Raw genomic sequence first — 24677 nt, 5'->3', positions numbered from 1 at the left:
TCAGTTTAATAACAAGTTTTCTAAATGTTTTTGTGATGTATTATATTTTACAAATCAAGGCCTTTCATTTGGTACTAATACCTATTTGGTGGGTTAACACACGGGGGCTACATATTAGGTAGCAAACATTCGTAGTCCGCCATTTTGTTGTGGCGGTCATTTTGGATTAACAATAATATTGATTATATGTAATCCCATTGTCTTAAGAACTGAAGTCGTCATCCAATCTCCAGCCCAATCAGACACTGGCCAGTGGGTATAATTGACTTTACAAGATTTCACATACCCTAACACATAAACTAACACGGCAAGTCAAATAAAATCTTGTAAATATAATTATCTTTAAAATGAGCTCTTTATGTTGTATGTTATTTATATATATCTATATAATATTTATATAGTATACTACGTATCAAAGTTTTTTTTTCATATATTTTGTATTTTTTCATATTTATTACTTAATTCACTACAACTATTGCTACCACTGCAAAATAAAAAACATTAAATACTTTGTGATTTAACGTTAACAAAATATTTGCATTGTACGGGAACAGAACTTGCGACTTGCTTATAACAACTCATGGCTTATCACTAATTTCTAAAATTTCAATATCAACAATATATTTCATATATTTCTCTTGTTTCTCCTGTCATTTCATAATAATTTCCGCTTTTATTTTGGGCGGGACGCGGAACGGAGAGTCGATCACATCTTGACATTGTAACTGTAGTTCCATTATGTCGCGATGTAGAGACATTATGAGGCGAAGAATCTTTGTGAAGTACTCCAATCTCTGAAATAACAATAAAAAAATAAGTTAAAACAAAGGATAAAATGTTAAAAAATATATGTTAAAATTATTTAATATTCTACTCCACTATACATAAGCATTTTACAATTTGGATTGCTTGGTATGGATATTATTACACTATTTATAAAAAAAGACATATTAACAACCCTTATTCTACTAAAGCATGCTAACTTCATTGTACACTAAAGGGAAACTATAAAATAAAAAATCTTTTTTAAATAATTTAAGCTAAATTCTTAGAGCGGTAATTCCCTTTACTGTACAAAAGATATATTATTTGAGAATATAAGATAATATCAAAATGCTGTTCTAAATAAATACTGCTCTAAGCGGAAGTAAAAAGCGTAAGAACAAATGAACTTACTTTACGTTTCCCCTCAGTGTACAATCACACAACACTTATTAAATTAAAATAATCATATTGATAAATAAATACGCGTTAAATATGAGTTTTTATATAAATAATATAAAATAATATTTAAAAATTATGGTTGGTTTAAGCATCTGTCATCCGGTTTTAATTGAACCGAAATTAGAAATTGTGAAATTCTTACTTAACAAGACTAGATTAACATTTTTACAGGTTATACATACATACGAATATAATTATAAGTATTCATTACATTAAAATAACGAATATTTGTAAATTTTTATGTCACATAGTGCCTAGCTTACTTTAATATACAGAATTATGACCCTTATTTAGAAATCGCTTTGAAGTCTGCCAATCTATCCATCTTCAAAGCTACTAAATGTATTTAAATTCATATTTAGTTAACCTAATGTACTGACCTGGCTACTTTGCATGCTATGACCATTTGCTCGTTCACCACCGACCACTGTACTGCAAGGGAGAGGCTTCGCGACCCCTATTGTTACTATACCTGGAAAGAAATAGACCTCCTTAGATACTATGGAAATTTATAAGATAAATTATAGCTTATCTATTATTATATTGATTTGGTACATGAATTGAATTTGTGAGACGTATTTTGCACTTTTGTAAAACGAAAATAGCATTTTCTTACAATTTCTCCTTTATGTACTGTTATGTAATTATTTCATCATCAACACAGCAAACTAACCTTGCACAGTCACTGTCGTATCATTAAATGTGGGAAACACAAATACAACCTCTAATTGTACTCTTCTTGGTTTACTTTAATCGAGATAAGATAGTGAAATCCAACAATATAAATATTTTTAATATAAAGAAATTGAATTCACGCATCTAGCCTCTACGTTATGTGCGGGATAAATAAGCGTTAAAAACAATATTCCTTCTTCCTACGTAGAATTTTAGAATTTTTTTATTTATTCAATTATAACGACTTTATATCACCAAAAACCTTGTTTAATGTAGCAAAGTCAATTCAACACTGGTTACAAAATTATTTCTTGAACTAACTATTTAAGAGCTCACAATACAATATTAAACTAAAATATATTAATATTTAAATAAATAGGTAGGTGCTATTTACGACATATTGTTTAGTAATGTTTTGAAACGTTTTTAAGTACATACCTACTGGATTGGTTATATAATACATTCAATATAAGCTTATTTATATTATATACAAATGTATAAATTATATACATAAATAATATATATTGAGGAACATTGGGACAACCTCTGACTGTAAATGTTGTGGTTTTGGGTTTGATTTCCATAAATATTTATTGAAAAAATTAAAATAAAAAATCAAAATCAGCTTCAGTATAAAAAATCATATATGTCTTGATAAACTTATCTAAAATTAAACCTAATTTCTAATATTCCTCTTTGTAGCTCTAACATCACTCAATAAGAAGTTTCAATTCATTACATTCAGGAGAACTCAATATGGCAATATGACACGAGATGGTTCACAGGACATTATAATTGAATAAAGAAAATCAAAACAAAAGTATCAGGAGAGCATAACTATATTGGAGTTTCAATACATTACCTCTAGGAGCATTCTTTATAGCGCTAACCGCCGTCGCAAGCGGACTCCGCGACACGTCAATGCCGTTGACGGACACGAGTCGGTCGCCGGGCGCGAGTCGTCCGTCCAGCGCGGCCGCACCGCCGCTCACTACGGAACGCACTACTATGACGGAGCTACCGGGTTCGGATGGGTCCTGGGAGAAAATAAAAATCTTGGAATTTAAGTTATTTTTTAATTTCAATAAGATAAATATAGGCACTGTATATTTAAAATTCGCACTTTCATTCGTAAAGAAACAGAAACTATTATAATTGAATAGTAGAACTTTTTCTAAGACAAAAAAAAAAACAAATTTAGATTGCTAAAAAGGCCGCGCAGTTCCATCGTAGGGCACTCGGAGCAGTGAAATATTATATTTACATTTTCCATATTCTGGTAACGAGCAAAATACGGCCTCGAGAAATCTGCGGAAAGTGAGGAACGAAATGTCTTAATGGAACTGAGTATCTTAACAATAGGTTTCCAGGTTCCTTCTGCCTACACTGCTTTATGCACTGCTTTATGCAGGATATAATATAAAAATACTACCTTAAACTACCTTACCTAGAACTTAAACTATTTTTTTACTAAAATGCTAACCAAATAATCCAAAATGGAGAAGCCCAGTCCTCTGTCCTCCTTTTGTAATTGAATATATTCGACTTGATCACTCCACATCGCTAGACCACTTAAAGGTTCCAGTGACCTAGATCTGTTTCTTTCTAGGTCATCTGTACAGAATTCTGTAAAGGAATGATAGTTTTAGGACAAATACAAAAATTTTTGTATCTTTAGACTTTCAATATTTTTTTGACTGTTATAAATTTAGGCGGAAACTGTACACAGATATCTAGCATAGACGATCGTTAAGGCGGCATTCAACGCTTCACCTTTTTTACTGTTTTACCAGTGCGGGGAAATTTAAATATTTTTTATATACTAATTTCTCTTTCATTTCTAATCTCAAGTAATAAAATAACAATTAATAATATATTTCAATAATAATAACATAGTACCATCATGATTATGTCCAGCAGACAGCACAGTGGTAGCGCTACATAGAGATGCGACTGAACTTTCGGACTTAGCCTTTATCAGTCTTTGCGGTGGTGCCAGTAGATCTTGTAAACTACCACCCACTATACTGTTCTGGAAATAATTAATATAAGGTATTAATTGTTTATATTCATTACTGTAGTTGTTCTATTCTCAGTTAATAATACCAAGAATTTAAATATTTTTTTGTCACAAATGCCTTTCCTCTTAATAAATTACTGAGAATCGACCTGCGATCCTAGAGTTACCTTAATGCCTTTAAAATTATAAATAACACTTTAAATAAATTGATATTAAAATTCCAGAAAAGAAACACAAAATTAATAAAGTTACAAACTTTAAATGTCCCTACAATTTCATTTCCATATACAAACTTACCCTAGAAAAATTATTATCACCACGTGGCTCCGGCTCACTCCGCTTCCTCACCACCACCAGAAGTACCGGTGACTTGACGGCGCGCAGTCGAGTTACTACTTCCACGTGATGCGCTCCTAGTACTCGCCAGCCGTTTACCTGGAGTTAAGTTATACCAAAATATATTTATTTATATAAACATTAAACTTTAACATTTATTTAAACATTTATTTATTTAAACGTGTGCTGCACGACGATAGCTTCTTATTTATTCTTACTATATATGAGAGTTTCTTAGGTTTTTATTAATTTAATTAATACTTACTTCTAATAATTCATCGCCTACTCTATACAGTCCCAGCTTAGCAATGGGTCCGTTTGGGGCAATAGCTCTAATATAATGTCGGGCTTGGACCTCCTTTCCTGCGACCACACGTACTGTGCCTTCTAAGGAAATGCCTAAGCCACTTTCTTTGTTCTTCATTATTGTGCCCACCTGGAAATTAACCAATTTTGAAGTAAATGTGCTTATCAGGAATTTTTATTACTATTAGTATTTATCTACTTGTCTCCCCGATGATATAATGGAGGAATAACTAAGAATTGTGTTGACAAATGACACGTTCCCGAGGGTAACTCTGATCACAAGTACAGTGGGTTCAATCAAAACGATTATCATGATACCTTGGGTCTTTCCCGACAAATGAACTACCTGAGTCAGACAAATGAACAGATCTTGAGTTTTCCGCCTTGAAATAAATTCTTCCTCCTATTTAAAATTCATATCTCCTCTCTTCTTTCATATCTCTACATCGTCAAACGGTGACGTCAGGAGGCGAGGTGGGGGTTCGATTCCCGAGTCGGGTTGACGGTTTAGAAGACAAATAACTTACAATAACATCATACTGAAACTGGTGTCCCGGCCAGTCGGGCTCGTCACGCAGTATGTCCCGCCACTTGTCCTGTATACGACGTGTCTCGCGCTCTGATATATCGTCGTCCCTCCCTATAACGATCTCTGCTTCGTCAGACGGTGATGTAGGGGAAGGGAGATGGGGTTCAATTTCCGAGTCAGGTTCAGCTTCTATTACTGTTGATTCGTCGTACTAGAAGTAATAAAAACTTGCTTGTTCATTTTTACAAGAGATACTATATTTATATTATGCTAAATATGACTACAGTGAGTAACAATTATATTTCATAATTATATTGATTAAACTTTATTACAGCTATTCAGCGCCAAGTAAAATAATAGTTCTAACTTTCAACATTTACGCGTTGTTCATGCGGAAAAAAATAATCAGAAATAAGAAAATATCCTAAGATTGCAGCCACGGTTCATCATCCGTACTATAAAAGTTTTAACTCTTTTTTTTATTTGTAATTAACACAAATACTTACAACACTAAAGCTATATTTGGCAAGGGAGGTAACAGAAGGACTGGGAGGCGCGATGGGTGATCGACGTCCATCTTGAGCTGCGAGCGCCTTTTGTAGTCTTTCAAACCCCGCTCCACGAAGATACCTAAAATATATTTTTCTTACAAATATATTTTGCTTTTTTTGGGGGCCAGGTGTGGTGCAGGGGCACAAAGACTGACTATGAGTTCGATCCCCACTCGAGGACAGGGGGAAATTTTCCTCCGGCGTTGATTGCGCCACTCAACACGCTAAATCTGAGGAAAGTGGGAAACGAAGTGTCTTAAAGTCAAAGTCAAAGTCAAAATATCTTTATTCCATGAAAATGCTTAACATTTACTTGGACATGTCATAAAAGTAGAAAAAAAAATGTGCAATTTTGATTTGAAAAAAGCCCGTTCAAATGGTTGAGCTCATGAGAAGATACAGGCAAAGAAACTCATGGCCACTCTTTTTAACCGACTTCTGTAAGAAAAGGAGGTTATCAATTCGACTGTATTTTTTTTTTATTTTTTATTTTGTTACCTCATAACTTTTAACTGGGGGAACCGATTTTGATATTTTTTTTTATTTGAAAGGTATAGCTTCCCGAATGGTCCCATTTTTTTTTGGTTCATGTCTGACAATGGTATCCATGAGAAAATCACATAAATCTTAAATTTGCATTAGGCATGTACGCGACTAATAGCCGAATAACTCAATGTCGCGCCAACCGATTTTGATGATTCTTTTTTTATTTGAAAGAATATACTTCAAGGATAATTTGGTGAAAGTTTGGTTAGGTTCCGATTATGAATTCCAGTGAAAATTTAGAAAGTTTGAAAAAAATTGATTATACTGTAATAATGACAAGCAAAAACTTTTTAAATTGATGTCAGAAGTGAGATTCCTGATCGTTGCATTTCTGTTCAACCAATCTCAAAAAAGAGGATGTTCTCATTTTCAACCAACTTAAAAAAAGGGAGATTCCGAATTCACCCGAATACTTTTTATGTTTGTTCTCTTTGTCAATATACCAAAATGTAACTTTGCACAAAAATAATAGCTAATTAAATGAAGTTTTACATAGAACAATCACAACCACTCGTTGAGAACCACTACCACCACCATCACCACTCGTTCAAGAAGTCAAACGGTGTCAAACTAATGCTACAACACCCTTACTACAATATCTAATTACTAAGCCTGTTTGTTTTACTTGGCACCGACTTCAAAATTATAAAATCTTTATATAATTATTTTTCACTTTTTAGTTCGTTGTTAGAAGTCGGTTTTTCTTTTTGTTAAAAATTAATTTATTAACTGCCAATATTTGTTATAAATTACAATCACAATTAACAATTTTAACTTAGAAATAGAGCAACTCATTTCCAAACATCTTTATCGCGAACATACTCTTTAACAGAGTAATATGCTTTTTGGCAGAGCCTGTGCTTTACAACTTTTTTAAATTTGTTCAGTGATAAATTAACCACGTCGTTTGGAAGTTTGTTATAAAATAACATTATACAATATTTGTCTTAACAGTAGATTCTTAGTACTCTGTCTCTCTGCCTAATGTACATGAGATACAGCGTGAGCGTGGTTTTTTGTTTCAATAACTAACAAATAAAAACACAACAAAGAAGATACCTCAACGCCTTTAATCGTACAACGGGTCCCCTCGCGTCGCGCAGCAGCGCCACCGCCTTATGGTTAGTAACCCCGTGTAGAGATACCCCGTCAACCTGGAAATAAATAGATTACTATAATAGATTACTCAGAATTTTATTTTTAAACGGTTTTTTTTTGTTAACTTACTTAAACAAAAGCAGTTTTTAGTTTAAATTGTATGTGTGTCATGTTATTGAAATTCGATAATATTTGGGTAAGTCTGATGATCAATTTAGACTTATAAACTTATAATAAATATTTTATTGATTATTTATTTATCGATGATGATGATTATTTATTATAATCAACTGCGCCCTACCTTAACGTCGGCTTTAGCGTAAGTTCATATTAAGTAAGTATGTAATATGCTTTTACGTTGATTAAACAATAAATTCAAATAACCTTCAGTTTTATCGAGAAAAACATAATATCATTAATGTAATTTGCTGAACTAATTTACATTTACACTGATGAATAAAAAATGTATTAACTTACCAGAGCGAAGGATTAAAAATATTTTTTCATTAATTAGTCATTAATTCATTGTCAGCGTGGAGATCGAACCCACAAGTCAAACACTAGCACTGCGCCACGATGGAGTTATAACATAAAAACTAAATATAAATTTTAAGTAAATTATATAACATGTCCTACTACAACAAAAACTTACTAAGCAATTAAGTAATAAAAGAATAGAATCGCAAGGATAATAGACAATAAAGGGGCAGCATGCGAAATAGACGTTACGAGGTCGCGCAGACGTGACGCTTAGCATCAATTGTGGGGAGCGTCAGCATAAAAAGTATATTGTGGTATGGTTATAATTTACCTATCAAATTATATCTTTATTTTTTGAAGTTAAAGTACCTATACGTTTGTTTACATACGTAAACATAAAGTGTCATCTAATGGTATAATCTTAATTATAACATATTTTTTATTATTGGAATTTGCGGCAAATTTAAAACTATTATAATTTATCATTTAATTATTTCTTGTAGTCACAATACTTTATTGCATTAAAACACTCAGCATGCAGTTCTTTAACTGGTTAACATCGTAAGCAGATTGGTACATTAGGGATGAGTTCGATATAACAAAACGTAACTTGTAACCGATACGATGCCGAAACCATACCATATCGATATCTGTTTCTAAAAAACCGTTATCATAGAAACTTATCAAAACTATCAGATGCGTATTAAAACTTAAAATCACACACAGCAACTATCGCAACGAAAACGTAAAAACGAAAACTTCGCATAACACGAACTAAGTAACTACCTCTCTTTCTAACTATATGTTTCTCACGAGTGTAAAAGAAATGAAGCGAATATCCGATAACTTGCATCTATAAGATATTATTACTTTACGTTACAAAAAAGAACTTCTATATAATGGGAATAAGGTTGAAATTTGGTTAAAATATTCATATAATTTTCACACTTGAGTGGATTCGACTTTTAAATTCTAAACGTTTGTTTTTAAGTGACAAATGCTTATTTGAAATTTATTTTCAAATTTTTAATATTTTAGAAATAGTTTAGTATTGTATTTAGTCCTTTCCGATACGTATTGCGGACGAGGTTTCCTTAAAAATTGTGCATTTCAGTGTGTGTATATACTTTTTTTTAACAACAATTTCTATATAGTTTAAAGTTAATTAGTGTTAGTGTATAGCTTAAATATATTAGTGTATATAGACATAATTTTTTTCTTAAAAATGTCGCGTAAAGTCTCTCATCTCTCTGTATACTTGGTGATTTACTTTATATTCATAATACTTTTAAAAAACGCAACCAGGGTTTAATGCCAATTTGCCTTCATTTTATATCGTTAAAAATGATTTAACGTTTGTAAACTGTATTATCAATATCGATATCTGAAAACCGTTTTTGATATCGTTATGAAAAACATATATCGGTTACATAACCGTTATCGAAAAAAAACGATAACGCCCATGCCTATGGTACATACATACGGTCCGTTCTGTAGGGTTAACCTACAAAGTACGTGAGACGTTAAAAGCAATAAATTTGGCAAAATTAAACTTTACATATAATATTATTATTATTTATTATATCTTAAGTTTAACAAAGAGTAGCAAACAAAATGCAAAATCTCATAAAATGTACATAGAAAAGTCACTAATTAGCAACAAGTTTTCTACTGGCAGTTTAAAAGAAAAAATGGAATCACTTTTTTGCTGACTCTAGACTAGAGTCGTTGAGTTGAGCATGGCCGCTTTGAATTGCAATTCTGTGCGCATTGTTCAGTTTTGTGAGAGGTTAAAATTTCATTTCAAATACTTTTATAAAAATTGTGTTTATATAAAAAAATTAAAATATGCATAATATGTGTCCATTTATTTTATTTTATTACAATTAGGTTGTATATTGACCCCGAGATTTGTTAAAAAGTTTTGTCACAATTTGACTTGTATCATGATATCACGATACGTCCCCATAAAAACAAATGTCTAATATACGAATTAATGAACAAAAAGCAGGTAAACTTAACCCTCTGTTCCCCATGCACTAGCTAATTTTCGAAACAGCGTGTTCAATGGTGAAACTCAACGCTATTTTACAATAGCGAAAGAAATTCAATAATATATTTCCCCGAGTGGCAATTGAACGCACAACCCTAGTGTTTACAATTGAAATGGGTAGTTACGTCAACGGCTTCGTTATCGTTTATGGTGTATAATAAATAAATATTTACATACAGTACGTACAATATTTAGAAAAATATTAAAATACGATTCCATTTTTAACCGACTTCTGTAAGAAAAGGAGGTTATCAATTCGACTGTATTTTTTTTTTTTTTTATTTTTTTTTTTTATTTTTTTATTTTTATGTTTGTTACCTCATAACTTTTAACTGGGTGGACCGATTTTGATATTTTTTTTTTATTTGAAAGGTATAGCTTCCCGAATGGTCCCATTTTTTTTTGGTCCATGTCTGACAATGGTATCCATGACAAAATCACATAAGTCTTAAATTTGCATTATGCATGTGCGCGACTAATAGCCGAATAACTCAATGTCGCGCCAACCGATTTTGATAATTCTTTTTTTATTTGAAAGGATACACTTCAAGGATAATTTGGTGAAAGTTTGGTTAGGTTTCGATTATGGAATCCGGAGAAAATTGAGAAAGTTTGTTTTTTTTGGTCAAAAATTAATTATACTGTAATAGTTACAAGCAAAAACTTTTTAAATTGATGTCAGAAGTGAGATTCCTGATCGTTGCATTTCTTTTCAACCAATCTCAAAAAAGAAGATGTTCTCATTTTTAACCAACTTCAAAAAAGGGAGATTCCGAATTCACCCGAATACTTTTTATGTTTGTTCTTGTCAATATACCAAAATGTAACTTTGCACAAAAATAATAGCTAATTAAATGAAGTTTTACATAGAACAATCACAACCACTCGTTGACAACCACTACCACCACCATCACCACTCGTTCAAGAAGCATCATTTTAAGATCTACCCACCACTAAAAATCGTAAAATAAATTAATTTTTAACAAAAACAAAAACCGACTTCTAACAACGAACTAAAAAGTGAAAAATAATTATATAAAGATTTTATAATTTTGAAGTCGGTGTCAAACTAATGCTACAACACCTTTACTACAATATCTAATTACTAAGCCTGTTTGTTTTACTTGGCACCGACTTCAAAATTATAAAATCTTTATATAATTATTTTTCACTTTTTAGTTCGTTGTTAGAAGTCGGTTTTTGTTTTTGTTAAAAATTAATTTATAGACTAAGTATAGGTATTTGAAGAGAATACATTGTTCATTTTACTTTTGTTAATGATAACATTTTTCTGTCAATATCGAATTGTAAAGATTCGCTGAAATTTATATATTCTGTATAATCTGTAATTAAAAAACATTTCTATACGAATACAAATAATTTCAGGTTTTTCGTGTACATTACGGAACGTTTTATTAATGCGTAATTTAGACAATTTCTATTAAATGTAATTACCATTTCAATTAAATGTAATATAAATCTGTAAGTCATGAACAGATACCTTGTAGATGATAAATTAAAACTGTGCTTTTGCTGACGCTACTCTACGTTAAGAGGGGCTCACTAAAAATTGCAATTTCGAGCGCATTGTCCAATTCTGCTGAATAGTTTAAAAAAATACTTATGACAATAAAATATAGTACACGCAGTTGAAATATATCTGTTACTATATTAAGTAATTTTAAAATTCATATCATGTATTTGAACTATTTTTATGAATATTTTAAAGGAAATTGCAATTATTATAATATGAGAATTGTTTTATATATAGCGAAACATAGAACATTATTGTATTTTTCTTAACTATAATCCATGTCAGGTCAGACGGAGGGTAGAGAAAATGGTGCGCCAAGCAAACAGTTGTCACGACATATCTCTAAGGGCGTCCTCATGCTTAAAAGCTGACCTTTTCAGGATTATCAATACTACGAGTACTATTAAATGCCAACCGAGTTCGCCCTTGTTCTTTTGCTATTAACATTTGTACTTTTTGCAAACTTCACAAGTTATGTATCTTTTATATTATGGCAACTAGACCATATCAGCCCATTCATTCTTTTTTAAATAAATCCCCCGCATATAACAGGGTAAGCAGAGAGAACCTAGTACATAGTGTACCAAGTGGTGGAACTCAACGTCACATTTTGTCTTGCAGAAGGCTTGTCCCATAGTTTAATGTGTAAGTAATATTATTATGTAATACTAGCAGCCCACACGCGGCTTCGCCAGTTTATGCTTAATGTTATATTATACAATTTTTATATATAAACTATAGACTATGTGTTATTGTGATTTTCAAACTATGTTAACGTTTGACCTAAATCCCTTTATTTATTAGTAGTTTTCTGGGAACAAACATCCATCCTCACAAACTAAAACAAATGATGATACCAATTTCATTGTATTCACAAACAAAAGTATATTAAAAAATTAACTATTCGCATTTATATTAAATATCCCGATCGTAACTCATATTAAGGAAAGCAAGTTTAATTTAAATGGCGTCTTCAAATCAATAAAAGTTTTTTAATAAATATTTCAAAAGTTAAGTTGAAATTTTCCTTTTATTTGTATGTTCTAACAGCTGCGGGCGGAATGAATTTCTTTCACTGTTTATTGTGCAAGTGCAAACACTGCACTGCTAGAGTAAGATATTGCTTCCTTTTTCTTTCTCTAGGTCAAAATGTTATTACGTTTTGTTTTCACTATATAAAGATTAAAATGGGAACTGAGGCTCTCTCTTTAGTTTATTGTTTTTTTTTATATATATTAATATGATAAAAAATATGATAAAAATGAAGAGTTTGTATGTTGTGTTGTACGCACTTATCTCAGGAATTCTCAGGACTTCGTAAGGTTCGCTTCTCGAGAACCAGTTCGACATGATTATAACCATAAAAATGATTAATATCAAGAATAATTTAATATCAAGAATAGTATAGAAAACAGAAACACAAAAAATACATTTTTAGCACAAAAAAGTTTGATATTATATTAAGGGACGATGACAAAAACACCCGTTACAATCTTGGCATCTTTTAAAGTGATGACTTAACTTTTTATGCGCGCCCCAAGGGCCCCTTAAACGCCAACCCAGACGTCTTAATATGTTAAACGGAACCTTTTGTCTTTTATTTCTAAGAACATTATATATACCTACCTATATATATGAAAACAAATACAAAAATATTATTTTGAAAATGTATATGCAACATTAAATTGTCGCTAGACGTATCACAAATGTATAGTTTTCAGAGACAGACAGACAAACAGACGGACAACAAAGTGAACTTATAATTCCTTTTTTCTTTAAAAGGTATGGAACCCCAAAAATGCATCAACAGAAAGTAAATTAACGAACAAATGGTCCATATTGAAAAAGCTCAGTTTCATCCGGTGAATAATAAAAAAAACATACAAAACATTACTATGCGAAAGTTTAATAAAAGCTCGCCGTACACTATGAGAGCACGCAATATGCCTGAAATTACTCAGCTAAAGGAACTACCACCGCAAAAACATTTTTATGACAAACGCTATACTAGTTTTTGGGTCGTATTAAAATAATTCTTTTGCATATTAATATTACATCTATTAATATAATAACATTTTACATTACATATATACCCATAACATTTTACATTAAAAAATATATATATATTTTTTAATGTAAAATGTTTATGGGTATATATAGTATATTGTGTATTTGTGTGTATGTAATTTACGAATGCAACTCTTAGTGAAGAAGTTATCTTAATGAAGCAGTTAAGTAGTCACAATATAACGGAATGCTTTATCTTTTAGATTGAGGAGATACAAGAAATCCTAGATTTAAATCCCCAACCTCACGTCTAAACTACTTGAAATATACGAATTTACATCAGAAAACGCCAATAAAAATAAAGTTAAATGTACTTAAGTAGATAGTAAGTGAGTGAGTAACGAGGCATAAGGCATCAGCAAACCGACGAGCGCGCGGCCGAAACCCACTCATATCAATTTAGCAGCAATTTGAAATATTTTCATTTGTAGCTCAACATGCTGGAAATGTAAATTTTCATATTATAATATACTAGCAACTAACACGCGGCTCCACCCGTTTAAATTTATTATTATAATATAACCAAACTTTACATAATATTTATAAAAATTTAAGTCTATTTGTAACTCTGATTTATAAGCTACATCACTGCTACATACTAATAGACAAAGCGTAATGCCTCGACAGTAACAGACGGAGTGTCTCAACACTACTTTCTCTATGTTCTCACATTATCTTTTATTTTAACAAAAGCGCAAAGCTGCTTTGTCGGAAAATATAAATAAAGGATCATAACTTTTTATTCAACCCAAATTTTATATCAAACTTTATATCAAGCAATAACACGTACGTTATTGCCTTTATTAAACGCTATATGAGACTAATTTGTAACAGATTCGCAATTTAAACTTTCTTTTGTGTGCTTTGATCGAAGTTGGGAGACCTTTATGCGGCTTATAACTCCGGAACTTTGTGAGGATGTGTCGTTCTTAATTGTAAAGCCTCTGACAAAAGTTGCTTGTTTCTACAAATGTATAGAAGTGTACTATTTTAATATAAAATATAGTTTATTTCAATGCGATTGATGTGGGTTTGATTCCTGCACGAGGAAATGAAGTATTTAATATTTTTATTTCCTCGCTCTGGTAACAATATAGAGAGCGGTGTTGAGTTGCACCACTTATTAAGTGCAATGCCTCGAAATCAGCGGAAAATATTTTACTGAAAAGGAGTGTTTTTACACTAAATTCCTAGATTCGCTCTACCTACTCTAATTTGTGATGGATACAGCGAAGCGAATAAAAGAATCATAGATTATTTTTGAAGCTGAAAAAAATTCTAAAGTATCTCAACGTATACATACCTCGACGTATACACATCTTATAGTTTATTCATGCAGTTTTGAACCTATCTACTTCTATATATTTCCTAAAATTACAAATGTGTTGAGTAGTCTCATTCTGAGATTTTAAAAAAGGATATGCAATCTTTTTTTCCATTCCAATAAAAGAGGACTAATGTCACATTTCCACTAACGAAACCAAAATATTTTAAATAACTTATTTATAGTGAATAAAATCAAAACTTTTTTAATTAAAAAAGTAGAGTAAATAAGTCTGAAAACAGCTCAACACGAGTATAAAGTATAAACAGATTGGCGAAGTTCCGTTCGCGTGCGGCTGCAAATTAATTCGTTAGCCGTTTCCGAGACCGGCGATATACCGGATATTATGTGTTATTGGGTGTAAATTTGTTTTTATATAAGATTTGATTTTACCTCATGAGCACGTATCGTGATATTGAGGCCAATCATGGCACAGTGGCACTAGCGTGCAACTGCTAACACGATAAGTTGTGGATTCGATTCCTAGTCAAGGAAATGGAATATTTAATATTTTCATTTCCTCGCTCTGGTAACGAAGCAAAGTCCAGCTTTAAGTTCCGCCACTCAACACGCAATGTCTCTCTAATTCGGCGAAAAGTAGGGAACAGTAGTATATAATGGGCACAGAGTGTCTTAACACCTGGTTGATAACTTACCTCTGTCTATCCTGCTATGTGGTACGCTATATCCCAGAGCTATAAGAAAAAGGTACGTACCTCTACAATTCGATCGTTTACTCGAATCTTCCCACACAGGTCCGCGGAACTCCCACCGCTGATACTTTTCACGAAAATTCCGCTCAGTTCCTCTGTACAGATAAAAAATATGCTTAAATGAAATATGTTTCTAAAGTTATAATGTTGAAAGAAGTAGGCTCTTTGCTTGTGCTATATATTTTTTCTATATTTTTTTCTATAAATATATTATTTATTGTTTCTGTCAAGATTCCTCCCAGATTTATTACCACCACCATTTACCATGCTTTTGTATCTGTAATCTCATACTCACACACACACACAAGTGATGTCACATCCACACATGTAACCTCACATTCACACATGTGGTCTGATCCACACATAAAATCTCACAATCACGGAGGAAATATTTTGCATCAAATTTTCTTTCAGAATGGATGTTAGAAATCAGGTGGCAAAGATCACAAAATCCACGCGTGATATGCATTCCCTAGTCTGTGTTATAATTCAATATAATATTATTTAATATAAAACACGTTAAATTTCAGAAGCTCAAGTTTTTTAATAGAAAGCGATTAATGAATGATCCACTTCAAAACCTCAATTCATTAAACCTGTAGTTTTAAAAAAATAATAAAAAATAAACGTCGATTTTCATTTCATTTCTGCACGGTGTTCCAAAAAAAAAAATAAATGAAAGACGGAGTGACAGGACACTCTAAAATTATTTAACTAAAAGTTATAGGACATAACTATTGGTTCTTTAGTATATTTAAACAACATTATATCCAACTACAAATATATTTTAAAGAAACTACACTTGAATTCTACCGTGAGAATAAACTCGACAGTGCAAACTTTTTTAATCTATACTTAAGATTTATGTTCAATACTTAGAGAGAAGTCATAATTCATAATAAGTTTAAAATAGATTAAAAAGTTTCCTTATTTCCTCGTAGCTGGAGATAACTACTGCTGAGTTTATCAAAGAACGCCTCAAGATATTGGTCTAGTAGCCGCAATGATCACACAGTCGTGAAGTTGACCTATTTTTTTAATGCAAATGTGTATAAAAAGTATTTGTTTTTATGTAGTTCTTTATATTTCTTTATTTTTCAAAGCTCTTGCCATTATAATACTGCCTAGTGTAGTAAAAATGTGCTTAACTTAGCGTAACGGTCGCCAAGTCAAATATATTATCAATTAAGTGACATCATTAAAATGTATAATATTTACATCTGTTACATAACAAAAATAGATATAGAATAAGGACAATTTATAAACGTACTGACTTAATTATGATTTGGTTTTTATTTAATCAGCATACATAGCTCTGATGTCGAGGCAAAGCGCGGCATTGAGTTCCGCCACTCAACACGCAATGCCTCCAGAAGTCAGCGAAAAGTGGGAATGGAAAAGTTTCATGTGCCTAACCTGGTGTGTGCGGGATGCAGCGTGAAGCACACATACGTGAACGTGTATTAATGACATTTACAATGTGTAACAATTAAAACTGTACGTATATATTTGTGTATTATATATTCGTATATATTCGTCTTTTAAAATCGTAAAGTGTTTACGTAGTGAGTCTCAAGAACCTATCAGCCACGGATTATTACACCTCAATACTGAAGCCTCTAGTATACAAGAATGTACTTGAGATAGCTTTTCAGATTTTACCTATCTAAGGTGCACATAGCGCTATTATGCATTTTTTCACTCATCTAATGAAAATGTAATATTTTTTTCATTTTCTGCCCATTTTACATTTAATAATTCAAGGCTAGACTTCGTTTATGAACACTGAAAATTATTATTATAAAGATAAAAAATTGTGCAAATGAGAATCGATCCCATGATCACCGCATGTATAGCCAGACTCTGCAGCTATGCCAAATTCTCTTTTAAATATGCATCTGTAGATCGTAATAAGCATCTTTAGTTATCGCTATTAATGAACTGGAATTTACCAGACAAAAATATATTTTTACCTTACTTATTTTCATTTCCCCTTCTAGTGGACAATGCGCGGGATTGAGTTTTGCCACTCAACGCGCGATGTTATTTGAGCGAATATAGAACAGAGTATCTTAACACTATATTCTCGTTGTCCACCCAGCTATACTGGAAAAAGCGTGAAGCAGATTTTTTTGCTAAGTAAATACTTTTAACATAAACATTTTCCTTGATGTTATTCGAATTTTAAGTAGGTATGCCAAATCACTTATAAGCCAAGATACTTTATTTTTATTATTAGTACGAGAGTCGGAGGTAATAAATGAAGTTATAAAGAAAAGACACAGCGCAAGGCAGCCTTAATGCCCATTACTTAAAAAGATTACGTGGTGGTCTAATTTATGAGAAAAATATTTTACTTTCTTAGCTTCCAATATATTGTTTTTACGCTTGGCACATAAATATGTGTATATGACGTAAACGTTCAAAATAGTACAAGTTTTACATAACAATAAAACTTGTATTATTGTGGAGAGACGATGCACAGCATCTGTGAGAGGGCGCTGTATACTTCCCTTTGATTATCCAATGATTTTCACTTCCGGTTGCTGTCTTCGACCAATCAGCGATCGCCGGAAGTCACGTGGTCTCAGGTGGTAGGGCGCCGGAACGTATAATAGGCGACAACTACGCTTCTAACCTCATAGTAGATTCTCACCAGGAGCCTTAAAACTCTCTCCACAATAATACAAGTTTTATTGTTATGTAAAACTTGTACTATTATTTGGGATGTGACGATGCACAGCATCTGTGAGAGACGTGTTTATAACTCCTGGTGACCACGCACGACGCTATGTGATCTAAATCAGAATGATTGTATAAACTGATTCTGATACATTCAGATAAATTGATCTGTAAAACCACAAAAAACATGAGTAACATTGTTTTATTTATAAGCAAATTGTTAATTGCTTAATTTTTTAATTCAATTAATAATCGCTCTGCCGGAAGCTGAGCCAAAATAATCTAACTTCAATTATTAGATTTACTTATAATTTGCATACAAACAAATTTTAAAAGATGATCCGCAACTCGCTGATAAGCATGAGTAGGAAAGGAAGCTCGCATAACCGTCTAAATAATAAAGCTAGACGTGCTCACTTCTTTTGATAATAATTTAATAACCTGTTTATATAAGTATTCAGTATTATTCATGAAGCCCTTGCGTAGCCTCACCTCTAAGTTACACAACAAAATTGTTACCTTTTATAGCCTGTTTCCGGTGGTCTAGCTAGTTTCTTAATGTAGAACCTAGAAAAACATTTTTCTTAGGATGACACCACCGTCTCTAGAGCGTAATTTTCGACAGGTCACCTGTTTCACCAAAATATTTCTAAACGAAATATGATGTTAGAAGTACGAGCAGGATAGAAATGACAATGAAAATGTCGTCCGGTCTATTGGAAACCATCTCCGGCTCAGACAGCGGGTCGTAGATAGAACCGGCAACCAACTCCATACTTCCTTTTTTAACAACTATAATAAATTTATAGTAAGTAGACGCGTTCTAGAGTGGACACCACGCCTTGGCAAGCGTAATTAAAGACCGTCTTCCCGCTAGATGGGGTGACGATGTCCGCAAGGTGGCGGCAACGGCCGGATGCAGAGAGCCGAAGATAGAGCCCAGCGGCGCGCCATTGGAGAGGCCCACGTCCAGCAGTGGACGAGGACAGGCTGATGATGATGACGATGAAATAGTATATATATATGAAATAGTATAACACTAGAGTATTTAATAGAATGCTCTGTAAAATATTATGTACTTAGCCCAATAATATATTCTTATACTGGTCAAACCTTTGAACGCATTTGTAAAATTTAAGACTTGATTTCATTATCACATACTTTGAGTATTACAACTTCACAAAAGCATCAATGAATGCTTACCCGATCCGCAACCAGACCGACAATTCATGATATGAATGTCCTATCTGCTACTTAGGTACAGTTTTGAAGCAAACTGTACTTGATATACGATGCGTTAGAAAATGTGAGTTTATGAGCTCATTAGTTTTTCAACAAAATTCAGGCCGACTAATGATTATATCATTCTTCGAAGTGTAATAAAGGTTATTGATACTACTATACATTTACATATAAAGGTATCAATTTTATAATATTTCAATTATCGCTTCTTAGCTGTATTTTAGAACTACAATAGTTCACTCTCTTAAATTCGCTTTTAGGAGCAACTTCACAGTGTCAAAATATACGATTTAAATACAGATGCACTCAATTTAAACGTCCGACTTCCCCGGACTTAATGATGTCGTAGACACCAACATGCTCTCTGCCATATTGGAGTTGTGACTACGTGTATACCTCGCTAGCCAGGTTCAGTTTATGCAAAACTCATGGCAATATGCGGCGGAATATCTACGTTACGCACGTGGATATCGCCAAGGTATATATTATGTGACTACCTTTACACAGTCCTGATGTCCCATGAAGACGATTATTTTCATTAGCTTTCCCCAGCTTTGGAACCAAAGTTACAAAAAAACAAATGAAACTTCTTGATAGTCTTTTTGCAATATTATTGTGTATTATACTTTGTCGTATCCAACAACTTAGTAATAAAAGGTTGTCGTCTGTAATTCTCGCATTTCATATTTTGTCATATCTAACAACTTCAGTAATAAGCCGCTCAACTGGCGACTTTAATTTGGTCTTGATTTGCCTTCTGAATTATTTAGCTGCCTTCTTTTCCTCCTTCTCCTGCTTCTTACTCTTGCTAGATGCAAATTTTACTTCTTTTTCCAAATACTAACATCAGTCGCCGTCGTATTTTCTAGCTGGATTCTTTTCTTCTAGATGGATTATAGATTTCTTCCACTACATCAGCTTCAATTCTGATGGCTACTCGAATGCACCACAGGGATGTACGGTATCTATTATATAGTACGTCAGCTATAAAATACTTTTGCCGCGGCACTCGCGGGGATGTGCACTCACTTGCACGAGGGTAATGCCAAATTAGCCCAAAGAAACTTTCGACGACTTTTTATAATACTTGAACCCGCTATTTTAGTCAGTTTTTTAATTTAGTTTTGACACATTGCTTCTTTTTATCCATTACTCAACCATCCATATCCTATTGGTTTGCTTTATCAGTTGTAGAACGTGAGTCGAACTATTTTCTATCCTTGCTTTCTCGAACCGCTTGAAAATTCTTATTGGATAAAGCCAGAGACGATATGGAGAATGCTCATTATTAAGTCGAAAAGAGTTTTCAGAGCCCCCAAACCATCTACACCCGTTTCCGATATACCCATAGGCAGCCTCCGTATTTCTTAACACCATGTATACAGGAAGATACGGTTACATTTAAATAAAATTTTTAACAATCATGCAACACCCTTGTACTAAGTTCTGGGCTTGTGTTACCCGTCGGCGGGTTCTCACTCCATACTTCAGATATCCGGTATGCACTGATACTTGACAATTGCTAATGTATAATTAAACGTGCTAGAGTTTCATACTCAACGCATGCTTCTCAATTTTTGATGCATGTACGGTTGACGAAGGTCTAACTGCTTCAAATAATCTTGGAAAAGGATTATTGGTGGCATGGAGGTAAATGGCTAGATGCATTCCCGCGATTAAACCGGGAAGGGCCTACGGAGCCCAAACCATCAGCCACTGCCTCCGATACGCTCAGAGGCAGCCTCCTTATAACTGCCCCCCTCCCGTACAATTGAGAGCATTAAAATAGTACCGAGCTTTTTTAAATTCTAATGTACGGATAAATGCACTTTAAATAGTTGGACATACCTTATGTCAAGTAATAGCCCGAGTCCCTCTTAAGGCAACTAATATAAGGTGACTGGCTAGAACTTTTGCCGAAGAGGCCATACAGAAGATCCCGTGATTGCTAAATACTATGGAGCCCATTGCTAAATGTTATGACGTTCACAGCGATGGCAGTAACCATGAATAAGCAGCAAATCCACAATTCTTTTATCCTCACTCCTCCAGGATTGAGAAAATGAACCTCCGATATTCCGTGTTTGAAACACTTTTCCTGCCAGGAGGCTTTGAAATTGTCTTCGAATCCTTGTGTCTAATTCTCCCGAGTATTCGCCTGCAATTGTCAAAAGAAGCCAAAAGAAAGTCCCACGCAGATTTATCCATTGTTATTCGTTAACTCGCTTAGGATACGCTCCCAGCGATTATAACATTTCAACAACGTTAGTAATTATCCTATTACACATAAATAAGATTTATCTAAAAATAGACATACTTATGTCGCAGAATAAGGTGGTTGGGACCGGAGCTTGTTCCGATCCCATTTCTGATTGTCATCGATCGGTGTCACGTCAGAGTGACAGGCAACGCCATCTGGTTTTGACAACTGGCAACTATTAAATAATCCGCTTCCCTGATATATATGAGGAGAACAGATTTTTTTATATATTTGATAACTCGCTCAGGATACGCTCCTAACGAATTTATCGTATTTAAACGAAGGTAGTATATTAATGGATAATACAACTAAGTAAACTCGGTGAAAACCGATCTATTTAGTAAACTCCGTTTACATCGCATGACATTATGCCGAGAGCGTTAAACAAGCGATGAGTCCTCTTGCTTTTTGCAATGCCCGTTAGTTGAATAAAATTGGGCCATAACTGCTGAAAATCTGAGACATATACCTACACCTTATTGTAGGTTATAAACACAGCCGTGTTCGGTAAGCTCAGAATCCACTACAGTATTGGTATATATAATACCAAGCAATAGAACAGTATTACATGCATGTAGATACTTGTTAAACAAGAGATTCAAATGACTCACCCGTTGTCCATTTTGTTACCTTTGAATTTCACAAAAGCAAATTCTCTTGATGAGGATGAACATCTTTGCTGGAGGCCTTCCCAGGAGTAGGCCCGATATAGAAATCCGGTTCACGATGTGAAGAAATTCCACCTCCAACACTACACTTACCACAGCACTTTCACTTTTAAACGATGTTACTCTAATGGGAAATAACGACGCTATGAGGTAAGAAGCGTAGTTGTCGCCTATTATACGTTCCGGCGCCCTACCACCTGAGACCACGTGACTTCCGGCGATCGCTGATTGGTCGAAGACAGCAACCGGAAGTGAAAATCATTGGATAATCAAAGGGAAGTATACAGCGCCCTCTCACAGATGCTGTGCATCGTCACATCCCAAATAATATAAGAATTTTCTCTATTTAGAGGTATTGGATTAATGAATAAATATAGCGAATCTATTAAATATTTTCGATGTAGGTTAAAATTCAAGACCAATATTTTGTAAAAGAAGTCTGTATATGGAATATAATTCATTTTTATTTTTGTGACTCAATCGATACATACATCTACATATGTATATACTTTACAAATATATATTTTGTACCAAACCTACGTGATATATTTAGCTAGTTTTTCCTCTCTCCCTACCGTTAGCGGAAATATCCCGTTTATTTAATCAATTATGAATAGAGCCATCTTATATGTTTACCTTTATTATGTTTTCTGCAATGTAATGTTCACTTAACTTATTACAACTGTACCATAAATGACTAATAATAGTTTTTATAGTTATAATAGTTCAAATTTTAATATAGTATATGTAAATTGTACATGAAAATTTTAAAGCGAGAGCATTTGTATAAATTGAAGTAAAAAAATAACTAAATCAAATTATGATTAAGAAGATAATATTAATTATGACACTAGTTAGTTACTAGTTAGCGTAGGGAATAAGCTTCACACTAGGTTCCCTTACCTTACTCTCCTATATGCGAGATACAGAGTTAAGTAAGAAAAAAACCTCAGTGAATTTCTCTTACCTTGTTCACAAACGTATCCAGCTACAGTAATACCGAGTCCCAGTGCTGAGTCCTTACTGAGTTCAACCTCGTAGCTCAATGTTTCCGGTTCGCCTGTGCCTCGCACTGCCATGTCCAATGGTAACCTGGTAAGAGTAATATGAACAATTTATAAGTAATTAACGAAAGCTATAGAAAATACTTTTGTGTCAGTTATCCACTGAATAAAAAAGGAAACGATATTACCTAAAGATTTTTTTTTATGTATTTCTTAATTTTTTTTCTAAAACTGCAAAACAGTTTTTTATCATACATATATATACTTTTTATATAGGACCACGTCTGGAGTATACCTTATCCAATGCAAACAGAATTATCAAATTTGAAATACTCAGTAAAAAGATATCCTAGTTTAAACATAAAAAATAGAATCGTCCCGAAAAGAAAATCTCTTCCGATTTTTCGTCGGTTAAAAAGAAAAGTAACTGAAGATTGTTGTTTAGAAAGCTAACAACAAAAAGTATGTTGTAACAAGCGTATGAGAATTTCCACTTGGCAAGTCAATATCGTATAGCTTAATTGGCGACAAGCGCTTGGACGGTAAACAAGAGGCGAGTAAAAGAGTCCCAGTGCGATCAAATTTTGTGTACATTTCTAAATATTTTTCTTTATTTAGTGTGTGAGTAACACTTTAAAAGTATTGACTGTAAAGTTAGCTTCTATTTTTAGACAAATGTTATTGAAGATTTTTCCCGACTGCTAAGGGAGGGTTATTAATTTTTGCATTCTCGTTAAGAAGACGAAGAACTCGAACCATATTGATTGTAAAGATTTTGAATATTGGACTATAATATTACAACAGATTTAAGCGGGCGAATACCACGTAAAGTTATTTTATTATTATAAGCTAACTTTACGTAGTAAAGAGTAGCCTAGAATCTCTAAAAATATATTTTTAAACCGCTCTCAACTCTGAGATCGATCTCAGAATCAAATCTGAGCAGTCTATAAATACAGGTCTCAGTGTTCACTTACGCTATACGAAAAATCTATCTGGAAGATGTTAAAATTGTTTTAAATGTTTTGTATGTTAAATGTAAAAACTTATTAAGTAGGTATTTCTCATCCCTTCTGTTAAAAGTGCATGGAGGAGCTTATCTTAAAATTTTATCTATTAGTAAATTAAAATAAAGAATAAAAGTTTCTACAATTAAACATACATATATTCACTAAAACAAACAAAATCGTCTAATCTTAAGAACTCATAAAACTCCGTCATAATAGCATATTTAGGAGTTCAAGAAACAAACAAAAGTACGTGAAATTAAACGTTCAGCTATTTCGGGAGTCTCGGGGATTGACCTTCGCTCCGTTGTATACTAAATATGAGGCCAAATGTAACGGGTCAGTAAACAATTTTTGT

The 24677-nt window shown here is 33.0% G+C and overlaps 1 protein-coding gene across 1 annotated transcript in view; it reads right to left on the bottom strand.

The window, feature by feature from the left end:
- The window catches only part of LOC146535099 (multiple PDZ domain protein-like), a 127195-nt gene that overhangs the window by 73099 nt on the left and 29419 nt on the right, over positions 1-24677 (bottom strand). Inside the window, exons 7-17 of the mRNA XM_085191767.1 lie at positions 23276-23400; positions 15460-15551; positions 7247-7341; positions 5597-5720; positions 5089-5301; positions 4521-4691; positions 4217-4354; positions 3799-3931; positions 3383-3525; positions 2762-2936; positions 1605-1696 (exon numbers count right to left, since the gene is read on the bottom strand). Coding sequence (XP_085047893.1) covers positions 1605-1696; positions 2762-2936; positions 3383-3525; positions 3799-3931; positions 4217-4354; positions 4521-4691; positions 5089-5301; positions 5597-5720; positions 7247-7341; positions 15460-15551; positions 23276-23400 — 1501 coding nt within the window. The remainder of the gene's footprint in view (positions 1-1604; positions 1697-2761; positions 2937-3382; positions 3526-3798; positions 3932-4216; positions 4355-4520; positions 4692-5088; positions 5302-5596; positions 5721-7246; positions 7342-15459; positions 15552-23275; positions 23401-24677) is intronic.

Source organism: Heliconius melpomene, chromosome 10, assembly GCF_056956725.1.
Source record: "Heliconius melpomene rosina isolate 202511_hmr_F chromosome 10, ASM5695672v1, whole genome shotgun sequence".
NCBI lineage: Eukaryota > Metazoa > Arthropoda > Insecta > Lepidoptera > Nymphalidae > Heliconius > Heliconius melpomene.
This window is presented reverse-complemented; position numbering and strand designations above follow the sequence as displayed.